The sequence below is a fragment of the Chlorocebus sabaeus genome, chromosome 9 (assembly GCF_047675955.1).
Source record: "Chlorocebus sabaeus isolate Y175 chromosome 9, mChlSab1.0.hap1, whole genome shotgun sequence".
Lineage (NCBI taxonomy): Eukaryota > Metazoa > Chordata > Mammalia > Primates > Cercopithecidae > Chlorocebus > Chlorocebus sabaeus.
Genome location: NC_132912.1, coordinates 115,400,682 through 115,427,904, shown reverse-complemented (window position 1 = coordinate 115,427,904; position 27,223 = coordinate 115,400,682). Strand labels below are relative to the sequence as shown.

The 27,223-nt window shown below is 40.2% G+C and overlaps 1 protein-coding gene across 8 annotated transcripts in view; it reads right to left on the bottom strand.

Moving 5' to 3' along the window:
- Positions 1–27,223, bottom strand: part of VTI1A (vesicle transport through interaction with t-SNAREs 1A) — a 507,313-nt gene that overhangs the window by 228,471 nt on the left and 251,619 nt on the right. Inside the window, exons 9-10 of one of the 8 annotated variants that reach the window (XR_005244054.2) lie at positions 12,685–12,860; positions 4,956–12,558 (exon numbers count right to left, since the gene is read on the bottom strand). The exons of 6 other annotated variants lie outside the window; for them this stretch is intronic. Coding sequence is in view for 1 of the 2 variants with exons in the window: in XM_038008812.2 (XP_037864740.1) it covers positions 12,857–12,860 (4 nt within the window). In the remaining variant the exon portion in view is untranslated. Of the gene's footprint in view, positions 1–4,955; positions 12,861–27,223 lie in introns of those variants that run through there. One more of the 8 variants, XM_038008812.2, reaches the window with a different exon arrangement.

The following is a 27,223-nucleotide window of genomic DNA, read 5'->3' as shown; positions in this document are numbered from 1 at the left end:
CTGGGTATATTTTGTAGAAGTATAGAGTGGAGAAAGACAGGCTAAAACAACAAGGTAGTAGGGTGAGCAAAGGTACTCTGGGTTTCACTGTTGTTGCTTCTTAGACTATCTGAAATGAAGGGCCAAGTTTGGGTTTTGGTGTTTAATTTCCAACCTGTCGACAATTGATGGGGAGACCTTTCTGCATGACTGCTATGCAGCCCCCACTGCATGCAACTCAGCATGTGAACTCATCAGCACCCAAAATGCTTCGTGCCCTGTTCAATGAGACAAGTCCAAGGACCATATGCTTGCATGTTGTGACAACATCAAATTGCTATACATTTTTTTAGATGCCTGTTCTCAGTTTCTACACTTATGACGTCATGGACTGACAACAAATGGTTTATAGACCGGCACCAGGAGTACCTCTACACCAAAGAATAATGTTGAGTGGAGTGATTTCAAACTGGCCCCCTGGTATCAGCTATATGCCTTCTTGTCCAGACTCACCTCCAAACTGGGCAGCCTCCAACAAGCCAGAGCACATCAGGATCTGGTTTATGAAAACAAATTAAACTCCAAGATACCCTGAGCTCCTTGAAGCCCATGAAATTGTCTGTAAAATTTCGTGCGTATGTACATTTTCCAGAGAGAAGTTCTATAGTTTTCATCAAATGTACAAATAGGTACGTGGCCTCAAAATGGTTACGATAAACTAACTCCTTAACACGTTTTCATTACCTGGCAACCCTAGTTAAGAATTTCAACATGCAACTGCCCACGCTTCCTAGGAAACACACACACCTGAGGGGATTGTTGGTTTTATGAAGCCTCCCTGGGTTTGGGGCTGGGACTGCCTGTTTCCATGGTGTTTCAAAGCACAGTTGTTCTGGGTTAAGAACAAGACTAAATTTGTCTACTGAAGGCTTGGACAGCAACAGGAGGTTGACTCCCTTCAAGAAATAAAAACATAAAAATAGTCTGTGTAAGAAAGGGTACCATTATTCTTCAACATTATAGAGGTGTTCCCCACTCTGGGGTCTTAGAAGCCCAGAGATGTGCTGGGGTATCTGATTTAGAAGGAGAGGATGAAAGCGTTGAGAGAAGCAGCAGGATCTGGTTGGAGAGGGAGGTGGAATCACAAGGAGCACTGGTCATTATGAGACTGTGGTGGGAGGGAGTATCCAGGTGGAACCAGATGCCTACAGAGAGCAGGAACGATGAGATACCAAGGAAGACTGCGTTACCACTCCAACATAAACATAACCATTTCAGGGGCAGTCTACCCTTGGTGACCAGACTGAAATCTTTATATACTGTTTACTAAGGAGAGGAATCAGGATTCCTTGTAAAAATAGTTGCTTCCAGGTTTGGGCCAGGAGCCCATGGCATCTTATCCTGACAGAAAAGACTAGTGGAATCACGTTAAAAGGCAAAAGAGGCAACTTGAAGGGGATCTCACTGATCAAAGAGTAATGGACTGACACCTAACACCTATAAAATAGATAAAAGCCTAAGGGTTTATAATGATGCTCAAAACAAACAAACAAACAAGTGCCACTGATCACTTTTGGAGACTGCTGGTGCCATTCAAAAATCTGAAAACTATTTAATAAACAGAGGCATTTATGCTGCTTTCTTATATGAACTGTATTTCAGAGTAACTGAATAGTTGATGATAGTACATTCTTCTATATGATAGAATAATAGCTAGTAAATGCAAACTGAATGACAGAAGTGAACATTACCATGTTGTAATCCCTAATGAATGCTGGCAGTGATCATCAATGGTTGCTAAAACTATTATTTTAACCAGTTGATAGAGAATTCATAATGGATGAAAGGCTGACCACACCTAAACCCACTGATCAATCTTGAACTCAATAAGTGTAATGCAAACAGATATTATGTGCCTCCTGATGTGATACAGCTGAATTTGCATCTTATTAAGTCATTTGATCTAACTATTAATTTACAGGAAGTACAGAGGAAGGAGAAATATGTTAAAATGGCACCATGGAGATGCAATAGTTCAAATACATAACATGAAAATTTTTACAGGACAATAATCTATAGGACAAAAATTTTTACAGGACAATTTCTTCAACAAATAAATGTAATAAAAACAGGAGGAGGATCTGTAATAGATTAAAGAACGTTTAAAGACAGATCAACCAAATGCAACAGATATACTTTGTTTTCAGCCTGATTTAAACCATCCAACTATTTGTGAAAGCTTTGGAAACAATTAGGAAATACTGAACCCAGACAGGTTACACAATCATTATTAAGTAGTGATTACGTTTTTAAAAAGTTATGCTGTATGTGCTAGAGATACATACTGACATATTTACAGGTAAAATCAGATATCTGGGATTTGCTTTAAAATACTCTAACAAAAGAAAAAGAGGAGAGAAGGATAAAACAAGAAGGGTGACATGTTGGTGGCTGTTGAAGGTGGCTGTTGGAGACGTGTGGGTTCATTACACTATTTTGTCTCTGTGTGTGAATTTCTGTAAAAAGCGTTTTATTTATTTATTTATTTTCCAAAAAATGGGGGGATGGGGGAAGGAAATCTCACAGAATATAAAGCAAGCAAGACAGGCAAGCTAATGAAAACACAACCCTTATCTATAGAGTCTTTGAGTTCATGTCCAAACTTGCCCCAGCTCTGGGGTCTGAGGGAGGGTGAACACAGATCACATGAGGGAATGCAATCTCACTGTCCTCTTACTGCAGGGTTACTAGGTGCATGGGCAACTCACGGGAAAAGAGCAATTTGTGCTGAGTTCATAATCCCCAAGAGAGGTTGGGGCAGCTTTCTGATTGGTTGGAGGGGACAGAGCCTTCCAGGATCTACCCTGGAAGAGGCAAGCAAAAGGATCCCAGCCATAGTTCAGTGTCCTCTTTAACTTCATTCCCAGGGCAAATCCAAAACAAGTACCAATAGTACCATGCCATCTGGAATTCTATAATGCACAGCTGGCAATAGGCCACAGTAAGCAACCCTCTGAACTACAGATGACGGGCATAGTTAAAGGCCACACACATCTTTTCTTCAGCTCCCTGTCTATCCTCTTATATGTTATTAATGCAGGTAATAAATTTGGCCTTGGATAGCGCTTGGTTAAAAGCAATAACACCATACTTGATACAGAAATGACCTACTGGGACCTGTAATATCTCCGTGCCAGCTTTTTTCAATTAAATGACCACAACTAGCAAACAACTATTAACATGGGGACTGTGTGGGATACAAAGATATGCAGTGTCTGCAATGGTGAACCACTAAATGCCTGTAGGAGAAAAAGGGGAAAAAGTTTCTCATATAAGTTCTTGAGACAAAGATGTTATTCAGCTTTACAATCCTTTGAGCTCCTGCTAGGAATATTCCACCAGTTTCCACAATCGCAGTTAGAGGCTATCTTGATAGGATCTGTGTGCTAGAAAACCTGTAATATGCACATAATGTCTGTGCCTACCCTGAACCTCAGAGAATGGAGGACTATTGCTACCGTACTCTCAGTGACTAGAGCAACTTCAAATTATTCCTTCATCAACTGAAAACTAAATAGAAACTATGCTTAATTGTGTTCTTTGATTTTTCTCTGAGGCTATCCCACATACTCAAATTATATTTACTTTTTACACAATTAGGACACTGGCATTTGGAGCCCTTGCCTCCTGCTTAACAGTAACCATCCTTTCCGAACCACAGATTTGATCAGCAGGGTGGGCCATCCGAAATTGAGATTGTCCTGAAGATTCAGGAGGTCAGCCTGCCACATGCAGTACATGCCTTTCCCAGTTACTAAACAGAAACCCAGCCTGAGCTTTCAGTCTGGGCCCTCACCTTGCAGAGCTGTGGCCTGATCTTAATGTAGAATCAAGTGCTGCATGGAACCACAGGTTACCGGGTTCAGGCCTGAGTTTCTTGCAAAAACTCCGATGCAAAACATTCCACTTCACTGGGAAGTTCTAGAGCTGAGGAAGTATGTTGCTAATGTTGCTAAGAGTTCTTAGTTTTGAAGTAAAGCCAGGTATAGTCCTGTACAGGGAAGAGCACTTTTTCAATAGGTTCCTAGCTTCTAGCACCTAGCAGGATACCACTGCTACCACAACAAAACAATAATGGTGATGAGGAGGAGGATGATGATGGTTGTAATTATAATATCATGTTATGTAGAGTTTTAATTTTCTTTTGGGTCTTTATTAACTTTAGCCTTTACTTTGTAACTACTATTATTCTCTTGATTTACAAATAAAGAACTTGAGGCACAGAGTGATGAAAATAACTTTCCTGACGTCACAAAGTTGGTAAGTGGACAAAGCCAGGCTGTCTGGCTCAAGAGCAGCAGTGTGAACCACTGTGAGACACTGCCCCTTATTGTACTAAAGAGCACTGGCTTTGAATTGATAATAGGAATGCTAGACAAGAAGCTGAATTACAAAAGCAAATGTCCAGATTTTGCCTGGATTCATGCTCAGACTAGACTGATTAGATGAGCTCTTCTTAACTCTGGTTTCACGTAAGCATCACCGGCACAGCTGTTAAGATACTGGGAACCCATCAGTATCTGGGAACTAGAGAATATGATTAATTTGTTCTTTGGTGGGGCCTGGGCATCTGATTTTTAAAAAGCTCCCCAGGTGATTCTCATGAGCAACAAGGGCTGAGAGTGACTGGCCTCTGAAACACTTTACAAAACTAAAAAACAAATTTGGAATTGCTGCTTCTTTTCTCTTTCTCTTGGATAGTCACAAAGAACAGCAGCACGTTGCAGGCTCATATCAAATCTTTTTAAAAATTTTTTATTTTTTTTATTATTATACTTTAAGTTCTAGGGCACATGTGCACAACGTGCAGGTTTGTTACATATGTATACATGTCCCATGTTGGTGTGCTGCACCCATTAACTCCTCATTTACATTAGGTATATCTCCTAATGCTATCCCTCCCCCCTCCCCCCACCCCATGACAGGCCCTGGTGTGTGATGTTCCCCACCCTGTGTCCAAGTGTTCTCATTGTTCAATTCCCACCTATGAGTGAGAACATGTGGTATTTGGTTTTCTGTCCTTGTGATAGTCAAATCTTATCTGAATATAGATCCCTTGTTGTGTACAGCATCTGTTAACATAGATGGGAACAGCTGTTCTAACCTTTTACAAACCAGTAATCCAGGTTGATAAATTTGGTTACTTTCTTTTAAAGAGAAAACCCTGTACCCTTAACTTTGCAGGATAAGAGTACATCAGAGCTAAACTCTCTTTCCTCAATAAGGATACAGAGGACCCCTTAAACCAGCTTACTCTGTAAGAACAAAGATCCACAATCTCATAGTTGAAAGGGCTCTTAGGTGCCATCTAACATCTCTCAGCACCACAAACACACTCCCCACCTCCCCCAATGCAGAAATGCCTTCTGCAAGATCCTTCCAGATGGTCAGTCAGCCCTAGCTTGAACAGTTCAATGACAAGAGACCTCACTCCTTCATAAGACAACACATTTCATTGTTGGACACATCAATTCTTCTTTATATGGGTTCAAAATTAGCCTCCCTATAACTTCTACTTGTTCATAGCTCTGTTGTTGTCTGAAATAATGGTATAAAGTCTCCTCTTCTTTCAAATGAGTGCCCAACAGCACATCATTATGGCGGAGGATGGTACACTGGAGGGAATACACAGGACTACACAGGAGCCAAGAGACTTGTTTTGAGAAGCAGCTCTGCCTCAGACTTTAGAATTGTAGTGACTAAAGCCCTTCAGGCCTTCGTTTCATCATGAGTATTAAAAGTACATAAAAACAAAGACAATGAAAAGCTTGCCAAATTGTGAGCATCAAATTAAAAGTGTAAGTCAAATGCTTTGTAACTGAAAAGTACCCTGTGAATGTAAGTTGTTCTGTTATTGGTCCCTTACGGTACAATATTCTTACATTTGAACAATTCTTCTGTCCACAGAACCATATATTCTACTTCTGAAGTTGGTACAGTAGCGTTGCTAAATAACTGTTAATTATGGCAATGGCAAGTGAGTGCTCCTTGATGCCACCTATCGGTTATTTGTTTCAGTGACAGTGAGAAGTTGGAAGATGGCACAGGAAGCAATATGCTGATGCTGTCTTTCATTCATCAGACAGATCAGAAGAAACAGAGAACAGCAGATTCGGAATCAGAAAATCTGCCACTCACTATGTAGATGCCATTGAAAAAGTGAGCTAACCTCAGCTTCCTCACACATAAAAGGAGAAAATAAAAGTATCAGTCTTACATATGCTTCTATGAGGATAAAATAAAATAATATGTGTTAAATACTCAACAATAAATGTCACTGAGTAAACTGCAGGGCATTTTCACCATTTTTTTTTTTAAATCAGTTGAGAACCTAGTGGCAAAGTGCTATATTCTCTCTAAAATAAACACAGAATTTCAGATACCTGTAGTTCACCTGGATACAATTCCAACACTATCATTAATTCTCCATGTGACCCACATATTTCACCTCTTAGGCCCTTGCTTTCCTAATTGGTAAAATGAGTTAATTAGACAAGCTGATCTTTCTAGGTATGCTTCTAGGATCACTAATATCCGTATCGCTAGCCAAATGGAAAACAAAGTTTTAGAAGCAAATTGCTTCCTGAGAACAATTCAGTTATTGCATAATATAAAATACTACCATGGTAAAAAGAACATCTTCGATCTATAAATTTGTTTGAAAATCCTTCCCTTTAGGAAGATACATTTGTTTCTAACAGTTCTGCTAACCACATGCCTGAGGTGAGGCAAAAGAAGTTCTAAAAACCCAATAGAATCAGACATTTCTCCAAAGAAATACAAATGGCCAATAAGCACATGAAAAAACGTTCAACATCTAGGCATTAGGGAAATACAAATCAAAGCCACCATGAGATAGTTCCTCACTCCCACTTGAAAAACTGTAATAAAAAAGACAGACAAAAGCAAGTGCTGGTGAAGATGTGAAGAAACTGGAACACTTATTCTTTGCTGGTGGGACTGGGAAACAGTGCAGCCACTTTAGAAAACAGTTCGGCAGTTTTTCAAAAGCTATGCAGAGTTATCACCTGACCCAACAATTCTACTCCTAAGTAGGCAGCAAGGAGAAATGAAAAGGTATGTTCACACAAAAACTTGTACATAAATGTCCATGACAGCATTGTTCACAACATTCAAAAAGTAGAAACAACCCAAATGCTCATCAATTGATAAACAGACAAATAAAATTTATGTATCCATACAATGGAATATTATTTGTCAATAAGAAGATTTGAAACATTACGCTAAGAGAAAGAAGCCAGACACAAAATACCACATATAGTATGATTCCATTTATATGAAATACCTAAATAGGCAAATCTATAGAGACAGAAAGTATACTAGTGGTTGTCAGGGGTTGGCAGGAAAGGGGGAGTGACTATTAATCAAAATCAGATTTCTTTTTGGGGTGATAAAAATGTTCTACAATTGGGCTGGGTGCAGTGGCTCATGCCTGTAATCCCAGCGCTCTGGGAGGCCGAGGTGGGCAGATCCCCTGAGGTCGGGAGTTTGAGACCAGCCTGACCAACATGGAGAAATCCCGTCTCTACTAAAAATACAAAATTAGCAGGGCGTAGTGGCGCATGCCTGTGATCCCAGCTACGCAGGAAGCTGAGGCAGGAGAATCACTTGAACCTGGGAGGCGGAGGTTGCTGTGATCCAAGATCGCGCCATTGCACTCCAGCCTGGGCAACAAGAGCAAAACTCTGCCTCAAAAAAAAAAAAAAAAAAAAAGTTCTACAATTGATTGTTGGTTGCACAATGTAGTGAATATACTAAGAGCTACTGAATTGTACACTTTAAATGGGTGTATTATATAACATATAAATTACATCTCAATAAAGCTGTTAAAAAACAATAGAAGCACATAATCGATAAGGATCAAGAATCAATTCCATCTAATCAAAGTGCAAGGAACATGTATGTTTGTATAATAGCATTTCATGCAGATAATTGCTTTGTACATTCAACTGCTTTAAACTCATTTTTGCATTTGGATCATTTTTCAAGGAGGAGATGAAATTTAAGGAAGTAAAATTGAATAAACAAGGCTATTGCAGCTCACAAAATATATTTCTTTTATTTTACTACCGAAGATCGACTCGGTGGTGTAAAATGCCATTTAAAAAAAGAATGACAAAGTTTGAATGAGAAAATGTATTTCATCGTGAAAGATAAAAGTCTTTCCTTCTCTACAGTGAATACAGGTAATTTCAGAAGCAGCAGCTCCTAATTATTCACTGTTGAAAAGCTAAAAAAAGGTTCATATTGAAAACAGTGACCTCCAGTTTGCTCTGTGAATGAAAGCAGACACAAATTCTCATTTTCCTAGAATTCTGGTTGATAACTGAGTTGGGAAAAGCATGCATTTCTTCATTACAGTGCAGTCGACTGTTCATTTAAATAACAATAACCTGCATAAAAGTCACAAAAGCATTATCTAGCAATTTTACTGTGTTGAAATACATTATTAGTATTAACAATGCCAAATAGAGTAAATAAATGACTGTCTTCTTATTTTCAGCATTATTCCTGATTACTTAGCTTTATGAAAGGGTAGCATTATTATTACTGGTGTATTCAACACCTTGGTCAACACTATTTGCTTGGATAACTCTTGAACGGGAAGGAATTTCAGAATAGAGCTATATTCTTTTCTAGATTATCCAAGGGGGAAAACAATCTTCCAATTCAGTGCTTATATATCATATATTTTTGATAACAAATGTTTGAAGAACTCAACTTCTGTTTTCTACATATGTGCAAAAACAACAATTAAAGTCCTCATTAAAGATAGCACACTTGAAATAGTGCTTACTAAAAAATGTAAAATTTACACCAATTGTTGAAATCAGAAGATTTCTTACCATGAACATGGTAATGCTTCAGTTTTTAAAGTTCCTTGAGCCCAAAGTCTGGGCCTTTCTTTTAGTTTCTCTTTTTTCACTCCCTGAAACATTTAGTACTCCACTAAGTGCCACTCACCAAATTGTTATGAGAGTACCATCAATCTCGCAGGTGCAGGGCAAATAGAGATTTGAAATCATTCACTCCTGAGTCTCTAGTTTGCTGGGGTTAGTTTCAAAGAGGCCTCTCCATGAAAGATCTGAGCGATATTTGGCTTTAACAATGGATGGAAGTGCAGCTTCCTAGAAGATGGGGCAACAGGATATATCCTTATCAAATGTTGTCATCTTGATGGGGACAGTACACACTTGAGTGACTGACCCTCATTCAGACAACGGGAGTTTTGTGGTTTGTGTGTGTGCACTGAGCCTTGGATTTTGCTGTGGGAAGGGACCAAGGAAGGTTGTGGGCGACACCATAATGAGTAAATTAATTTTTATGTAACTTAAAGGATTACGTGAGCAGATGAAAATGTTCTTCCGGGATGTGGCAGATTGTATTTTCCAAAACTGGTTGCAACAATATTTCCTGCCCCACTGGCCTTCCTCAACCTGCCACCCTTGCATCAAAGAGTGGGGTATGTGTCCTATCCCATCCCCTTAAACCTTGGCAAGCCCTTGCGACTGTCTTGCTGACTAGAACGCAGCACAGAATGTGGCACTGTGTGACTTCTTAGACTGGGTTAGAAAAGGCCACACAGCTTCTGCCTCTCACTTTTGTAGCTCTCACCTTAGGTGCCCTGGGCTGCCAAGCCTGAAGCTGCCATGCCGTAAGACTGCCCTCACCAGCACATGTAGGGAGACCACATGGAAGGGCCTTTTGACTAATGACAACAGAAAGAAGGAGGTGCCCAGCCAGTCCCCAGCTGCTTCAGGCTGCTGTACCCCTACATGGTCCCAGCTCTGATCTCTGTCTAAAGAAACCTCACGAGAGACCTTGAGACAGAACACCCAGCCAAGCGACCCCCGATTTTCCTAACCCGCCAAAATCCTGAGATTGCTGCTGAAGCCACTGCATTTCTGGGGTGATTTGCAACTCAGCAAGAGATAACCAGGAGAAGAGAAAAAGAGAACTGAATGGAGAGTCATATCATAAACAATACAAAGGGCATATCATATTTGGAGCCAAGCCTTTTAGGCCATGACCTCTAGACATGTAAATAAATGTAATGGGCAAAGACGCCTTGTAAATCAACATGTAAGCTTCCAATTCGTCATGACTCAGAGCTTCCAACTTTCAGCACTGAGCCAATGTCCCTTCGGTGGAATCTCTAGATTTTCCATACAGAGGAGCTTAGGGCAGCAGAGGTGCAAGGGCACTTGTTACGAACCTGCATTTACATAGCAAGCACAGTCCCCTTACTCCGACTATATGTCTGCTTGGGGTGGCCCTGGCAGCATTTATGGCAAGGGGCTCTTGGGGTGGTGGGGAACCTATAGCCCCTCTGAGGTACCCACTGCTCAAACCCTGGTTCCTGCCTTGTCTTTTTTTTTCTCAAGTAAAACGTAACAGTTTGTACGGGTTGGGAATCCCTTATCCAACACGCTTGGGAACAGAAGTGTTTTGAGTTCTTAATTTTTTTGGATTTGGGAATATATGCAAAATAACATGCCAGTTGAGTATCTCTAATCCAAAAATCAGAAATCCAAAGAGCTCCAGTGAGTATTCCTTTTGAGCATCATATTGGGGCTCAAAAACTTGGATTATGGGGCATTGTGAATTTTGGATTTTCAGATTAGGGATGCTCAATCTGTAGCTCCTGGGCACAACATATTGTTTTAATGCCTTCATGTCCCTGTTCTCTCTTCATTGGCTAACACAAACTTATTCTTCAAAGCTCAGGCCAGGTATCACCAACTCCAGGAACTCCAACTTGGCTAAGAACTCCTTGTGTACACATATGGGTATGTTATATTCAAATTTATAATAAAATTTGTTTAGGTATGTTTTCTCACTAGAGTATATATATTGGGAGAGAGACATGGATTATTTATATTTTATCTTCACTACCTAAGGCCTGCCATGTCTCAACAGCATGTGTTCCATAAATGTCTGTAGAATAGAAATGAACATGCCAAGACATGTTGGCTTCAAAGGATGAATTGGCGACAGTGTCTCCATGCGTTTCAAATATTCCTTGCTCTTCCCTGATCTCAACCGGAAATTTGTCTCTGTCCTGGAAACTCCCAGGCGAACACTTCGTCAGAATTTTTTTCATGGCCCTTTCTCCTCACCTCGGATCCTCATCCTCCATGCCTTCTACCTTAGATCCATCCCTTCTGTGCTGGACCATACTTACTTTTGTTCCCACTAGATACCCTTCTACAGGGTCCGCTCCCAGCTGGCAGGTCCTTGGGCTGATTCACATCCCGAGTGCCAAGAACAGCACTCCATATGCTCAGAGTGGGTTTGGTAAAGCAGCATGTCTTCCCATTCTCAACACACTGACAAAGTAGTTACTGACTCCGAAATCTCTTCCCTGGGGTTAGCAACTGTGCCTACCACGAGTCTGCGAATACACCAGTCTTAGATATGTTCAACAGGTGATATCAAGATGAACTCAAATGATTTCAGGATAACCTGCCGAAGTCCTCAGAAGCTGACTGCTCCCTTGAAGTAGGTCATCCCCAGGAGCAGTTGCTTTTCATCCACCCAGCAGGTGTGTGTCATCAAATAAATATCATAAAATGTCTTCCAGCCAGGAACAACTATCCGGCAGGGAAAAGGAAGTACACAGGCTCACTGACTACAGCTCTTGATGAAAACCATGAGATGTCTTTTTTTTTTTAACATATGAAAAACAGTATTTTTATGAATAAGGTTTCCACCTCCACCGTTTACTGTCCTCCCAGTTCATCCAGCCATCTTATCCCCCACTAAGAAGCTTCCAGAATAAACTAGTCTCAATTTCATAACTTCATCTACTAAGGTTTTAACAAAGAGGACTCCACAAACCTGGCACCATAAAGACAATTTTTTTTCACAACACTCTGTGATTTTAAAAACAATCATCATAATTGGTAGGTCAATATGGTTTACTACTTGGGATTCTCTCTCTCCTCCCACTCCTTTTTCAGTGTTTAGATTACTCTTTTAGATGCTATCTTCCTCCTTTTTGCTGGAAGATTCAGAAGGTATTAAAATTCAGTAATAAGTGGTTTTTCATTTTTTTTTGTAAGATTAAGGAGAACTGAATGGTAATGGTGCAATTTGTTCTTGAACATTCTCAAGCCTACCCCATCACTGCCCACCAAATTACCAGGTATGATTGAACCCAAATATTTCAAAAAAATGGCTATAAGAAACATAAGCCTGTGGTTTAACCCCGATTTCAAAGTTATGGGTACAACTTAAAAGAGGAAATATTTGGGCTCAAATGTGATGGGTAGGTTTTGGTTTTAATTTTATGCACATAACTTATAACCTGCAACGCCGATGACAATTCCAAGAGAACCATGAACACAGTGCACATCATGGAAGACTGAAAAGGCTGGCTCATAATAATTTCCAGATGCGTTATGTAGGCCAATTTTTTACTTACTTGAATGTTATCTGCTAAGATAATGCTGGATTTTTCAGTCAGTGTTTTTCGATCGAATAGCATTTTCCAGACTATAAAATAAAGATTTGATTCTTAAGTTATTAACTGAAAACATCATTGATAGCTTAAATGAAATGTATTGATAAAGGCATAGCCTGATTTTAAACAGATTTTTTTCTTTGACTACGTATAATTACTTATATTCTTGGAGGCTGACTGCATGATGAGAACCCAGCTGGTATCAGGTGTCAGACAAGGAGATCTGTGCTCTTAAGGCTGATAGACTGGAGCTGCTGTAATCCTGGATCTGAGACTTGACAGTTGTGTGAGTTTGAGCAAGTTACTGAACTTTTCTAAGCCTCAGTTTCCTCATCTGTAAAAGAAAACAATAATGCCTCCCTTATAGGTTTGCTCTGACACTTAAATGAAACTAAATGAGATAATGCTTATCTAGCAGTTAGCATTGAAGTACTCTTAAAATAAATGGCAATTAAGATGGTGACAATAATCTTGACAATAATGGTAAAAAAAAATCATATGCAAGGTCCTTCAGTTTTGAAACTGAGAAGGAAAGCTCTGGATTCTAAATTACTAAGAGGGTTAAGTAATAACCAATAGTTCTGTAAGAGAATACCAGTGCTCCATTGGGCTGGTGCATGCAGTGCGGTGGTCAGAGAGAGAAGGAAACTAAGGAGGGAGGGGTCTTTCATATGGACCAAGGGTCCATCTCAGATCTAAGGGGCTGAGAATGCACTAGGCAGTGGGGACCATTCTGGGCAGCCTTGATGGCCACGGAAACACAGAAAGGGGATCCCTAAAGCTAGGACGGGGGTCCTATATCAGGAACTGGAGGCCCAACAGGAATGGAGAGATAGGATGTCAGTGGAATGTGCCCCCAGCATTCTGAGGCCTCCCCACATCTGCAGCAGCTTTTGCTCTATTCAGTTTCACAGGTGTTCAACATCTGCCACCCCAGATTTAAAAACAGCCATGAGGGAGCACATCCTGACAGTCTAAAGCCATTAAATCTGCATGTAGCACAATGAGATGTTATGGAATCAACATCCCTTGAACCTGCACCAGTCTCCATCGGCAACAGAAGCAAATCAGTTCACACGCTTAGAGAACACAGCAGTGGAAAGTGAAGTGCAAGTGGAAAATCAGGGAGGGCAAGTCTGTCCTAATGCACACTTTTCCTTATCAGGGCATGTGTCGCACGTAAGCAAAGCTTCTTTAGGAAGGGAAAGGCCTCTCTTAGTTTCACACCCCTACCCCTCTGCATGTATTCTACCCTTTACCTTTCTTCCCCCTCTGGAGTAAACATTTAACTAGATTTATATCATTTAATATGTGTGTGTGTGTGTGTGTGTGTGTGTGTGTGTGAGAGATAATAGTTGATCTCATTTAGCTGTTTATACCATTTAGACCACATAGAGTTATCGAGTTCCATTGTGGGCCTAGCAGAGAAACAAATCATTAGGAAGATGAGCATTTCCAGGCAGCTTTTGCTTTTCATAACTCCACAGTCAGGAGCTTTTACTGAAAATACATGTGAGGACTCCAACTTCTTTCTGTCTCATCCAATAAAAAGAGATTTGCAAGAGTAAATTTTAGGTGACTCTGTGGCCAGCCCTGCAGAGTGTGACACCTACAACTTTTTGGCTGGGAGGGAGGGTGAGAAGAATGAAGACATCCAGGCGGGATATATCTGAAGAAGATGGAGCAGCATATAGGCCATGAACAGAAAAGCAGACTGGGAATGAGGAGAACTAGGTTCTATTACTAATTGGGTCACTCATTCAAATATTGAAGGAGTAGCAAGGGTGCTGAGGCTCCTTTTACTGGGCAACCATGAAGAGTCATCAAGCACTGCTTATAAATCATTTCTCCTTCCCTGAGACTATGAATGCGTCAGGTGTCTTCAGCTGGAGAATGGACAGAGAATAGATTAAGATAAAGTGGGACAAAGATTAAAATAGAAAACCACACAGAGGGAACCACACTCTAGGAAAGACTGAGATGATGGCTGCTTTGTGGGTTTCTCACAAACTGTAGCCTCGATCTGGTTAGAGGGTTCATTATCTGTTGTTGTCCCAGCGGACATAGTCGGTAAGCTATGGACTACATAGTAGAATATAAATGACTCCAAAGCAATCACTTTGTTGGCGTATTCTCCATCTTGTTCCCCACAAAATTTGGGGTGGTTTACTTACATGAACAAACACCAATCATGTGTGGAAAGTCACTGGTCTTGAACTTGGCCAGCTCCGATTCGAGGGCTGGCTTTACCAATGACTCACTGTATGGTCAGGGAGTATGGCCTGAAGCTCACCAGGCCCGGGGACAGCGCATGTGGGAGTGATTTACCAATAAGAATTTGCTATACAAATGTCAGGGGTGATTATTAGTAGTAGGAATGCTTTTCATTTAATAGGTTAAATAAAACACGCTAAACAAACACAACTGTGAATAAAAAGCATGACGTTTGACCTACACTGACATGGCCCCTAAACCTTAACAGTAGAAAATTTTTCTCAGAGTAAGCAAAGCCATGATCTGGTCCTAAAAACAGTACATTTGTTAAACTGAAAATTCTCTAAATTACTCGTTGGTAAGGGCTATTCTGCACAATCTGATGATTTGGGATTTCGCCAAATTAATGTCACTCGATATGCCTTATAATTAGGATAAAATATTTTAAAAGTTTTCAAAATGAAGCTATTCATTAACTCATTGATTTTTTTCTACAGATTGGGAGCCTGAATTTAAATGATACCCAAAAATATAACTAGGTGTGCTCAAAGAGAGAAGAACTGGCTGTGAGTCTTTAAATGGAATGCACTGGTTTAAAATGTTATTACTATTCAGATTCTCTGAGAACATTAAAACTGCCCATTAAATGAAAATCTAATAATTGGCCCTACTGAATTGTGACATTTTGTAACCTGTACAGAAATGCAGAAAATTGTGGAAGAATAGCTCTTTTGAGGCAGAATTTGATTTGGAATGTAATATTACTCTAAAATTGAAGGTTCTCATACACACACATACACACAGACACACAGATACACACAGACACACATATACACATGAACGACAATGCAGACTGAGTAAGAAAGCTGAAGAAGACTCTTCAGAGCTAAGGCAGATACCTCAAAACTCTCCTAGGTACATTATGCTACTGACCTGGGAAAAAATTAGGCAAAGCATGAACTCAGAGTAAACCCCAAAGTGGAAGTGGCCTCTCTTTGGACGTTGCTTAAAAAATATAACCAAGTTAGGGGATTTCATGCTTTTATATAAACCACGTGCAATTTCTATAACTATTCTGCAGTAGTACTAAGTGAATAAAATTCAGAGATATTAATTGAGCTGGGCGTGGTGGCTCGCACCTGTAATTCCAGCACTTTGGGAGGCCAAGTTGGGTGGATCACTTGAGGTTAGGAGTTCGAGACCAGCCTGACCAACATGGCAAAACTCCATTTCTACTAAAAATATAAAAGTTAGCTGGCGTGGTAGTGCACGCTTGTAATCTCAGCTACTCGGGAGGCTGAGGCAGGAGAATCACTTGAACCCGGGAGGCAGAGGTTGTAGTGAGCTGAGATCATGCCACTGCACTCCAGCCTGGGTGACAGAGTGAGACTCCATCTAAAAAAAAAAAAAAAAAAAGACATTAACTGGAGGACAACCAATGGATTCAAATCAGAGGTTGAAAAATCCTCATCAGCCAGTATTTACCAAGCACATTCCGTGTGAACACAGCTGTGCTGAGTGCTTTCAGATTCAAATATGAGAGCTGTATTCCTTGTTCTCCAGGACCCAACCATATAGGTGGGGGAATGAGATAGGTAGAAACAGCTAAAACTTAAGGCATATCAGATCTGTCCAACAAGAGCAGTACAATCAAAACAACACAGAGAACTTTGGGAGGTCGAGGCAGGTGGATTGCTTGAGCTCAGGAGTTCGAGACCAGCCTGGGAAACATGGTGAAACCTTGTCTCTACTAAAATACAAAAAATAAGCCAGGCATGGTGGTGCCTGCCTGTAGTCCCACCTACCTGGGAGGCTGAGGCACAAGAATTGCTTGAACCCAGGAGGCAGAGGTTGTAGCGAGCCAAGATTGCGCCACTGTATTCCAGCCTGGGCAACAGAGCAAGACTCTCAAAAAACAAAAAACAAACAAACAAACAAAAAAAGCAACATAGAGTCCTTCTTGTTGGAGAGATCTGAAAAATGTGACCTCTCCTTTCTTTGAGGCTGCAGCATGAAGACATGGAACTGAAAGATGGGCAGGATTTTGATGGGGAGGAGAAGGTATATGTCCAGGCAGGAGGAATGGCATAAGCAAGATAAGAGCACGAGGCAAGTCTGGTAGGCAAGGAGCAGCCCTGGCTGGCTGGTAGGTGCAGGTCAAGCGAGGGGAGGGTGGCTGGGAAGGGAGGTAGAGGCTGTACTGCAGAGAAGGCTGAGGGCCAGCAGAGGCCTAGGCCTGCCCACAGCACCAGCGGGGCAGTTCTGTCTGAAGACAGACACTCCTAGGGAACTAGAGGTCAAACATCTTCATCGTATACACTTTATCTATGAAAATCCAGGGCTTCAACTTACTGTCCCTTTTCTGAGGTGTTTGTCAGCAAAGCAACCAGACACTCTTAAAGAAGGGACACAAAAAAGGGAGCCAATTCCTGGGGAGAAATGGTGACTAAAATGAAATGAAGGCAGAGACTAATCAGGGATTTAAGGAGGAGGATGGTGAGTGAGATGAAGGGGAATATATACCAGAGGAAGGAGGTGTAATCAGGAACAGGATGGAGGTGAGGAAGGGGACATATGCTCCTCCCGGGACAATCTTTAAGAAAACTGACAACGGACACTGGAGGGCCAGCAAGCCCATAGATTCAGAAACTACTGGCAACTGCGGGACGGAATAAACATGCAAGCTATAGGTTTCCACCCAGAAACCAAGTACTGCTCTTTGCACTTTTAGGAGACAGACGGTGTAACCATGAAACATCTTTTTAGGAGACTATTTACTGTCAAGAAGAAATGTTCACGGCAAACGGCGAAGTGGGAAAGGCTACACAAGATGGATGCAAGTACAACATAATTCCATGTTTATAGAAATACGAGCAGCAATTATTGGTGTATTTGACCATCATGAGCGAGACTGTTCGGCGGTGAAATATTTGAAATATTCCATGCCATCCAAAATTTCTTTATTTCTTACTTAGAATAGCTGGTGACTCGCTTCTGTCAAAGATACTGCTTAATGCTAATTAGTATGCAGAACACATTGCTTTACAAATATCTCTAATAAGTAGAATAACTAAAAGAATCTTGTCAAAGATGTAGTTGGCACAGTAAAAAACATTAGAGATGAGTGTTTTCCTTTTTACCACTTTTAGGAAACAGTCTTCTAGGTAAGAAATACATGGCACCTTACTTGAAAAAACTGAAGTATTAACACAAATATTCCCAAGCTTATATTAGCTCTTATAATCAATGTAACTTGTTTACACAGACCTGTAACCCCATTTATATAAATATGCCCATGTATAAACAATGCATACTGTGCATTAGTGCCTGGTGGAGGCCAAGTCTTTTTCAAAATGCAAACATTTCAGAATTATTTTGTATTTCAACAAACCTATAGTAATATACATGCTGTACGCACATACCACACAATTACTCTCTTTTGCATGTGAAATTACATACTTTATATACCTGGCTAGCACAGCGGAAGGACAGGCCCACTAATATCAGTGAGAAACAATGAGTCTTCGTGTTTAACATCTTCAATGTTATCAGGATAGAACTGTCTAACAGAAATGAAAGAAAAACCTGCTTTCTTTGGCGGTAAAGAATGTTATCAACCTTTTACCTAAATAAACTTCACCAGGAACAGAGGTGAAAACATTGGCTAGATGTTTAATGAAGTGCAACCAGGACTGCAGCTGCTAATTTTGTTTGATGTTTTACAGCTGAGGGTAGCAAAAAAAAAAAAAAAAAAAAAAACTAAAAGGCAATTACATGAACCAAACAGACTTTTACAGCTCATAGTCAATCTCAAATAAATAATTCTGGCAGATTCTAATATTCTTTATGTTAAAATACATCATCTTCCAATTTAGGACAATAACTTTAAAATTTTTATTCAAAGTAACAGCAAATCACAGACAGGTTTTGAAAACTTAAATGCCAATAAAACATTCAATTATTTGTATGTAAAATATACATAAAAGGGGGGAGAATATATACAAAGTTGTTAACAATAGTTCAATAGCTGGGCGGCAAGGTGACTCAAGCCTGTAATCCCAGCACTTTGGGAGGCTGAGGCAGGCAGATCACGACGTCGGGAGTTCTAGACCAGCCTGACCAACATGGTGAAACTCTGTCTCTACTAAAAATAAAAAAATTAGCCAGGCATGGGGGCACGTGCCTGTAATCCCAGCTACTCAGGAGGCTGAGGCAGGAGAATTGCTTGAACCTGGGAGGTGGAGGTTGCAGTTAGCTAAGATCGCACCATTGCACTCCAGCCTGGGTGACAGAGTGAGACGTCATTTAAAAAAAAAAAAAAAAAAAAGTTAGCCTGGCATGGTGGCACATGCCTGTAGTCCCAGCTACCTGGGAGGCTGAGATGGGAGGATCACCTGATTCTGGGAAGGTTGAGGCTGCAATAAGCCATGGTCATGCCACTGTACTCTAGCACTCCAGCCTAGGTGACAAAATGAGTTCCTGTTACAAAAAAACAAAGACAACCCCCCCCCCCCCCACAAAAAACCCCAATGGTTCAATGGAAGATGAGGCTTAAAGGGAGGTATAGTTTGTTCTTTACTCCTTTCTGAATTTTCAAAATATTCAATAATAAATATGAAAGTAATAGTTTTTAAACGTTTAGGTTTTATTTGTTTAAAATTACAAGGAGTTCAACAAACTCATCACATTTTTTGTGTGTTAAAAAACAAAAATAAAATACTCTGAAAGTGATTTAAGCAAGTGGGAGCAACATGAGAAACACGTTGAGTGTACGAAAAAAAGCTTCTGTGTCTTTAAAGAACTGTTGGGCTGTTGGTCTGTTTCTGGGGTGACAAAGCAGGTCTGTGTTTTGATGTTGCATGACAGGGATGAGGTCCCTTTACAAATATCTCTTACAGGAGGAGGGGTGAGGACAGGGCATCCTGAAAACACATGAAAGACGAAGAAGTAGCGGACGGGTAGCGAAAGTGCAGGTTTCTTGAGTACATGTAAGTCGAAAGCAGTTATGGTTGAGAGTGGGAAAGGCCACATGTGCTATGGAGGGAGATGCTCTAGAGACCGTAAGAGAAAAGCTACCAATTACAATCCTTTCACAAGGACCAATATGCACGCAGGTAATAGCTTTGTCTCTTTCCTACTTAATTTAGAGATTATATCCCTTTAATCTAGTCTGTATGGCAAAATATTGAGAGTACAGAGACTGAAGTAGGTAAGACTAAGAGCTCTCTACCATCTGAAACAGGCATTAATGGCATAGGCACAACAGTTATTTAATTAGCACACATTGATTAACTTAACCCCATGTAACCACTGTCTTCTGCTACTGCTAATTTTGTTTTTGAAGTCAAATGAAATAAAGTAGCTGAAGAGTAATTAAACGTGTCCACTCCCTTTATCCCTATGGCTATGATGACTGGGCTGCCCTCCACTGCTGAGGGTTTCTGAGAAGATGCTGGAAAGGCTTTGAAATAACTAAAAGACATGTTCTCAGGAGGTGGCAACTTCACATTAAAAACCCTAATATGAATGGGGCTGTTAGCAGCACTTCCTCCAAGGACATGGGAGAGGCACATGATTTGTAGTCATTTTCAAATATTGGCTACGAACGTGATGATGTTCTATTAAAAGGTTTGCTATGGAAAGGAATCCTAGGTTACATTTGTGACAGTCCACCTAACACAAAAGATAGAAGATTGATGAATGTAAACTGTAGATTAGCAGTGGTTTTCAAACTTAAAACAACAAAAACAACGACAAAAATTTTTTTTTTTCAAATGATGATTATAAACATGCCCAACAGATGACCAAATTAACAATGGAACTAGCTTCTCTAGATGAAGTCTTGTTTGTTTCGCCTCTTCTTCCTCCTTGGTAACCTTTAGGTGGGTGGGCAAATGTTAAGTTTCCTTGGAATACAATTTGAGAATCCCTCCTGTATGTGTCTCTGGGAGTACCGTGAATTGACTCAGTCCACACAGATTCTGATTCTCTTTAGCAGCTTTCTTTGACAGCAAGGCTAGAAAGCTAAGAAGGACATTTCCAAAAGTCTCTTGCTACCAGGTTCTGGATGTGGCCAAGATTCTAGAGGAGCCTGGGCAAAACTCGGAAAGTGGATATGAGCAGCGTGAGGCGGCCACAAGGAAAGAGATGGGTGCACTTCCCATAAATGTGTGTTTGTGGGGGGAATGCGTAGAGGGAGAAGAGAGGCTTGCCTTTGGTTCTTCTGGGACAGCTCTGGCAGTCATAATGGAGTCAGTATAGAAGCTAGTATCACGGATGCCACGTGGGATAACAGTGAGGCAGTGAGACCTCCCAGAACAGTCCGACTGCCTCTTCTGTTGCTGAAATTCATGGCTGTGTAGCATCTACAAGAGCTTCATTGGCCTTCCCAAAGAGTCTGTAAGCTATTCTAGTGAATCTTTTTCTGCTTAAGTTAGCTACTGATTCTGTCCCTCTGAATCTAAGAACCCTGACCAATTCAAATTCTGAAATAGAGGGGCTGGGTGCAGTGGCTTATGACTGTAATCAGGTACTTTGGGAGGCTGAAGCAGGAGGATTACTTGAGGCCAGGAGTTCAGACGAGCCTGAGCAACATGGCAAAATCCTGTTTCCAAAAAAACCAACCAAACAAACAAACAAAAACTTAAAAACTTAGCCAGGCCTGGTGGCACATGCCTGTAGTCCTATAGTCCTACCTACTTGGGAGGCTGAGGCAGGAGGATTGTTTGAGCCCAGGAACTGAAGGTTGCAGTGATCTATGATTGTGCCACTGCACTCCAGGCTGGGTTGACAGAGCAAGACCCTGCCTCTGAAAAATAGATAAATTAAAAATAAAATAAAATAGACCCTAATTATCTCATTACCTCATAAGAGGTATCCATAACACCATCATCTTTGTATCCCTACTGGACCTAGCGTAATTTTTATCATGTAGATTGAATGTTAGTTAAATCACACTACTATAGCCACAGCATTATGCTGATCAAATTTTAACATCATTCAACTACGAATTAGAGAGTGGGACAAGATCTAAATAATATACACAACAAACACCTCCATAAACAAGTGGTTGAACCACTGTAATTTCTAGCCATGTTCACTTATCTGGGTAAAGCAAGGCATTAAAAACAGTCTCAGTTTCTCATCATTTGCAGAAGACAAAAACAAGTCAAAAGCTATCTAAAATTATTATGATGATTAACAATGAGTCTGAACTTGACCACTGTAGAATGACACACTGAAATGCCTATGTCTTGGTGAAAAGTAACAAGCAAAAAGAAAAAGAAAAACAGGCCCTTTATTTTAAAAATAACATATTGTCCCTGTGGGGTCATATATATATAATTGTTATCTAAGAATTTGATTACTCACAGCACCACTAGTTTTCTTCAGTTAGAAAAGACTATTTGAAAGGGTTTTTCTTTCTCCCATTTTGTACACAAACTTTATTTCATTTTCTGTAAGTGGTTAGACAAAGGGTCAGATGATGACTTTAAATATTTAAACTGGTCAATGATAGTCAAGTAGCCAGGAATTTCTCTGGTTTATTGTTAATATGAATTGCCTTAGAGGTAACCTCAAGTACAAGGCACGGCTTCCTAATGAGTGATTAGTTATGAAACGATGAAGTAATTCTGAATTTTAAATAAGACCGAAGAAAAGACTGGGATATAACAAATTAAAAGTACCATAATTATGCAATATCATGAGATGTATTAGACAGTCACACTATGCATATATCAAAAAATACATTAACAAATCTAACATATTAATAAAAAGCTAAGCTTGGCCCTTCAAGACCTCAACACTAATTGGAAAGGATTTTGACAGAACATCTTGAATAACTTTCATTATTAGTTTTGGCAAGCTATTTTTTAGCTACCTAAATAATGATTATTTCTACACTCCACAGTGCACCTATCAAAATCTAAGATCTGAAAAATAGCATTAGTGAGGATGAGTGAAGTAGCAAATGTTCAAATGTTACAACCTGAATATGAATTTATTGGTGTGATGTAAATAATATATATGTGATGTTTCATCTTCCTATATTTTGCTTATATATTGTCTACTTAAAATATACATTTACAGTCATATACTGTACATTAATTATATATATAATACATCATATTCCAAATTTTAGCAATTTTTTTTTTTTTTTGAGACAGAGTTTCGCTCTTGTTGCCCAGGCTAGAGTGCAATGGCACGATCTCGGTTCACTGCAACCTCCACCTCCTGGTTCAAGTGATTCTCCTGCCTCAGCCTCCCGAGTAGCTGGGATTACAAGCATGGGCCACCATGCCTGGCTAATTTTGTATTTTTAGTAGAGATGGGGTTTCTCCATGTTGGTCAGGCTGGTCTCGAACTCCCGACCTCAGGTGATCCGCCCGCCTCGGCCTCCCAAAATACTGGTGTTACAGGCGTGAGCCACCGCGCCTGGCCCAGAAATATTTTTAAGATCATGCATTCTGATCAGTTTAAAAACTCTTCCCAAAGAGTAACGATTTAAATGGATTTCATTTATAAAGAAAACACTTATCAACACATGTCAAGGGCAAATCAATCTCACAATGAAAAAAAAAAAATTTAGTAGTAGGCATTATTAGTGAAAAGTATAAAAAGTATAATTTTGCCTTTAACAGCTTATTATTGTAACCAAGGCAGATTTATCCACCTTTTCTTTGTTGTTGGAATTCAAGTCATTGATTAAAAAAAATCAGATCACTACTGAGTTTAAAATAAGAATGGTCTAGCCAAAAAGGAGGCCCAATTAGTTAATACTAGAGAGTACCTAGGTACCTACTAAAGTAATATAATTTATTAAGGTTAAAAAACAGGGCACAGCTAGGCACGGTGGGTCACACCTATAATCCCAGCACTTTGGGCAGCCGAGGTGGGTGGATCCATTGAGCCTAGGAGTTCAAGACCAGTCTGGCCAACGTGGTGAAATCCCATCTCTACCAAAAATACAAAAATTAGCCAGATGTGGTGGTATGTGCCTGTAATCCCAGCTACTTCAGCGGCTGAGGCATGAGAATCTCTTGAATCCACAGGCAGAGGTTGCAGTGAGCTGAGATTGCGCCACTGCACTCCAGCCTGGGTGACAGAGCGAGATTCTGGCTCAAAAAAATAAAAAATAAATTAGCTGGGCGTGGTGGCACACACCTGTAATCCCAGCTACTCGGGAGGCTGAGGCACAAGAATTGCTTGAACCTGGGAGGTGGAGGTTTCAGTGAGCCGAGATTGTGCCACTGCACTATAGCCTGGGCAACAGAGCAAGATTGTGTCTGAAAACAAACAAAAGAACAAACAAAAAAAATCAGGGCACCATGTGACATAGTAATGCTTTAAACTAATCCCAGTTTTAACACTGAATTTGGTGCTATTAAGATTCTCCCCTTGAAGTGAAATGTCTGCTACCTGTATCTATTTCACAGATGGCTATAGGTGCCATGTTTGTTGAAGGGTATCATTTTATGAATACCCAGGCTTTAACTTTCACCAAAATGGAAAGCTTGCTCAATAAATAAGGAACTTGCCCCAGGTCATGAAGTTAGATAGTATTAGAAAAGGAGGAAGATACTGTAGCCCAGGTTGGACTGCTGCACCCCACAGCCCTACCCAAAGTCCACCTACACAAGGAGGCCTTTGCTTACTGCTTCTTTCATTTAGGGCCTTGACTCATGGACTTTGTATGTTCCTTTTTCCTTTCTCACTGAAATGAAAACTCTCACACAGTATACCCATGATCAAGCTGCAAGAGTAGAAATCAAGTTTATGAATGACGCCCTTCACTTACTGCCCCTTTCTCTCATACAGTGATATTTGTAACTCACTAGATGTAGGATTTCTAAAGCTGAGTGATTTGTAATGTAATACTTCTAGAATCTCCAGAGTAATTTCAGCATTAGTTACTAATAAATGTTGGCTCTCTGCATTTCTTAACCTTGGGAACATGAACCTTTAAGACTCAGAGATCAAATACCAACATTCCCCGAGGACTGCTGTGCACATCTGTATTTCTGAATGTAGGACTTTTTTTGTTCCTAATCAAGTATAATCTCACTTCATAACTTCAGATTTTGGCTCAGTGCTACCTAGATTTCCAGGCAAATGAAGAAATGAAGGCTGAGGATTTTGTGCTTAGAGGTTTGGAAATTTGGCAAATACTACTTTAAAATGCAATCATTTGATCTTGAGCCTCAACATAGTGAAATACAGTGAAAATACAAAGAAACCAACATGAGGCTTTATACATTCCAAATCTGCACCTGTGTTTGGATGTTGCCAGATATTTGTACGAGCCAATTCTGTTTTCAGGACAAAACAGAATGAAGAGTCCCCCCAAATTTCCCTCTGGGATCTTCCAGCCATTCGAAGGAATCACTAATTCCTGCTTACATCCACAAGTCAGGCATCCAAGTGTTGCTATTCCTGGCTGATCTTGTTCTGTGTTTAAATGGTTTAGTTGTTGGTTTCTGCATCTGGGTCCAAACCAATCTAACAGGGAAAGTTAGTTCAAGGATTTCAGTCACCTTTAAATTATCTTTAAAGCCAGCTACAAAAATAGCTGGAGTTATTAACATACAATTATGAAAAACGCCGTTCAGACTCACCAAACTCAAGGGTATCATTCATTATATAGTTTGCTCAATAATGACCCTTTAGGGTCCAGTCAATGAGATACAATTTATTTTCAAATAATTTAATTTAGCATCCATTAACACTCTTTGCAACCTAAAACCCACAGAAGAGAAATGATTCTTCTCTTCTGATAATCGTGAGCACAAGTTACCTACAAAATCAAATTTCCATGAAGATTTAGCCAGGGTAGCACAATTTATGACCTTGCATTTAACCAAAGTGGTGGAACAGACTAAACTTGGCCTTAATTTACAAACGCTTTCATATAATATCTGTAACTTTAACTTCTTGTTATATTTATCCACTTCATAATGTTAAACATTTTTAAAAACTCAATCACGAAGTACCGTAACCAAGAATGATTAGGGGAAAAATCTACTTCATCCAAACTTGATTTATACAATAGCTATGGTTTGTCTATGAACTCATTTATTATTGTTGGTTGGAAGTCAATATAAGTAATGGCTAAAGGTATGGGTTTATTCAGAATCAGGCTTGCATTCAAATTCTAGCTCTGATACTTATTAGTTCTTTGATGCAGAGTATGTTTATTATGCATTTTAGGCCTTAGTTTCCTCACCTGTCAAATGGGTTGTTGTGAAGATCAAGAAAGATGATTCATTATAAAGTGCCTAGTAGAGGACTAGCTTATAGTTAGTGCTCAATAGACTGGAATTATTTTTTGTTTGTAAGTGTCTTTCCTTTTCAATAAGCTCTTTGATAGGAAGGGCTACTTCTGGACTTTCTTGTCCATCTTACAGTACTTACCCTTGTGACATAGCAAGAAAACACTGATTAGGTATCAAGGGACCAGTAACATCCAGTCTCACTACCTACTAGTTACGTAATCTTCGGCAGAGTTCTTAAGATATCTGGGTCTTAGCATGTCTATCTGTAAGATGGGGATAATGTTTTACCTCCCAGTGCTTTGTTTTGCTTTTTTTTTTTGAGATAGAGTCTTGCTCTGTCACTCAGGCTGGAGTGCAGTGGCGTGATCTTGGCTCACTGCAACCTCTGCCTGCCAGGTTCAAGCAATTCTCTGCCTCAGTCTCTCGAGTAGCTGGGATTACAGGTGTCTGCCACCATAACCGGCTAAATTTTTGCATTTTTAGTAGAGACAGGGTTTACCATCTTGGCCAGGCTGGTCTTGAACTCCTGACCTCATGATCCACCCGCCTTGGCCTCCCAAAATGCTGGGATTATAGGTGTGAGCCACTGTGCCTGGCCTTTTTTTTTTTTTTTTTTTTTTTTTTGAGACGGAGTTTTGCTCTGTTGCCCAGGCTGTAGTGCAATGGCACGATCTTGGCTCACTGCAAGCTCTACCTCCTGGGTTCAAGCAATTCTGCTTCAGCCTCCCGAGTAGCTGGGATTACAGGCACATGCCACCATGCCAAGCTAATTTTGTATTTTTAGTAGAGACGGGGTTTCACCATGTTGACCAGAATGATCTCGATTTCCTGACCTCGTGATCCGCCCACCTCGGCCTCCCAAAGTGCTGGGATTACAGGGGTGAGCCACCATGCCCGGCTCCTCCCAGTGTTTTGACAGGGATCCAAAAAGATGGCTAAAACATATTTTATAAACTGTAAACCATGGTTTAAATTTAGGTTAATATCACCATTGAATTCTAACTTGAATTAAGAACTGCTATTTTTCTCAGCTGTCCTCTATGTGAGGATACAATGAGCAGACAACCATCTAGAAACCAGGAAATGGATCCTTACCAGACAGCAGATCTGCCAGCACATTGATCTTGAATTTCCCAACCTCCAGAACTGTGAGAAACAAATATCCCTTGTTTAAGCCACCCAGTCTGTGGAATTCTGTTACAGCAGCCTG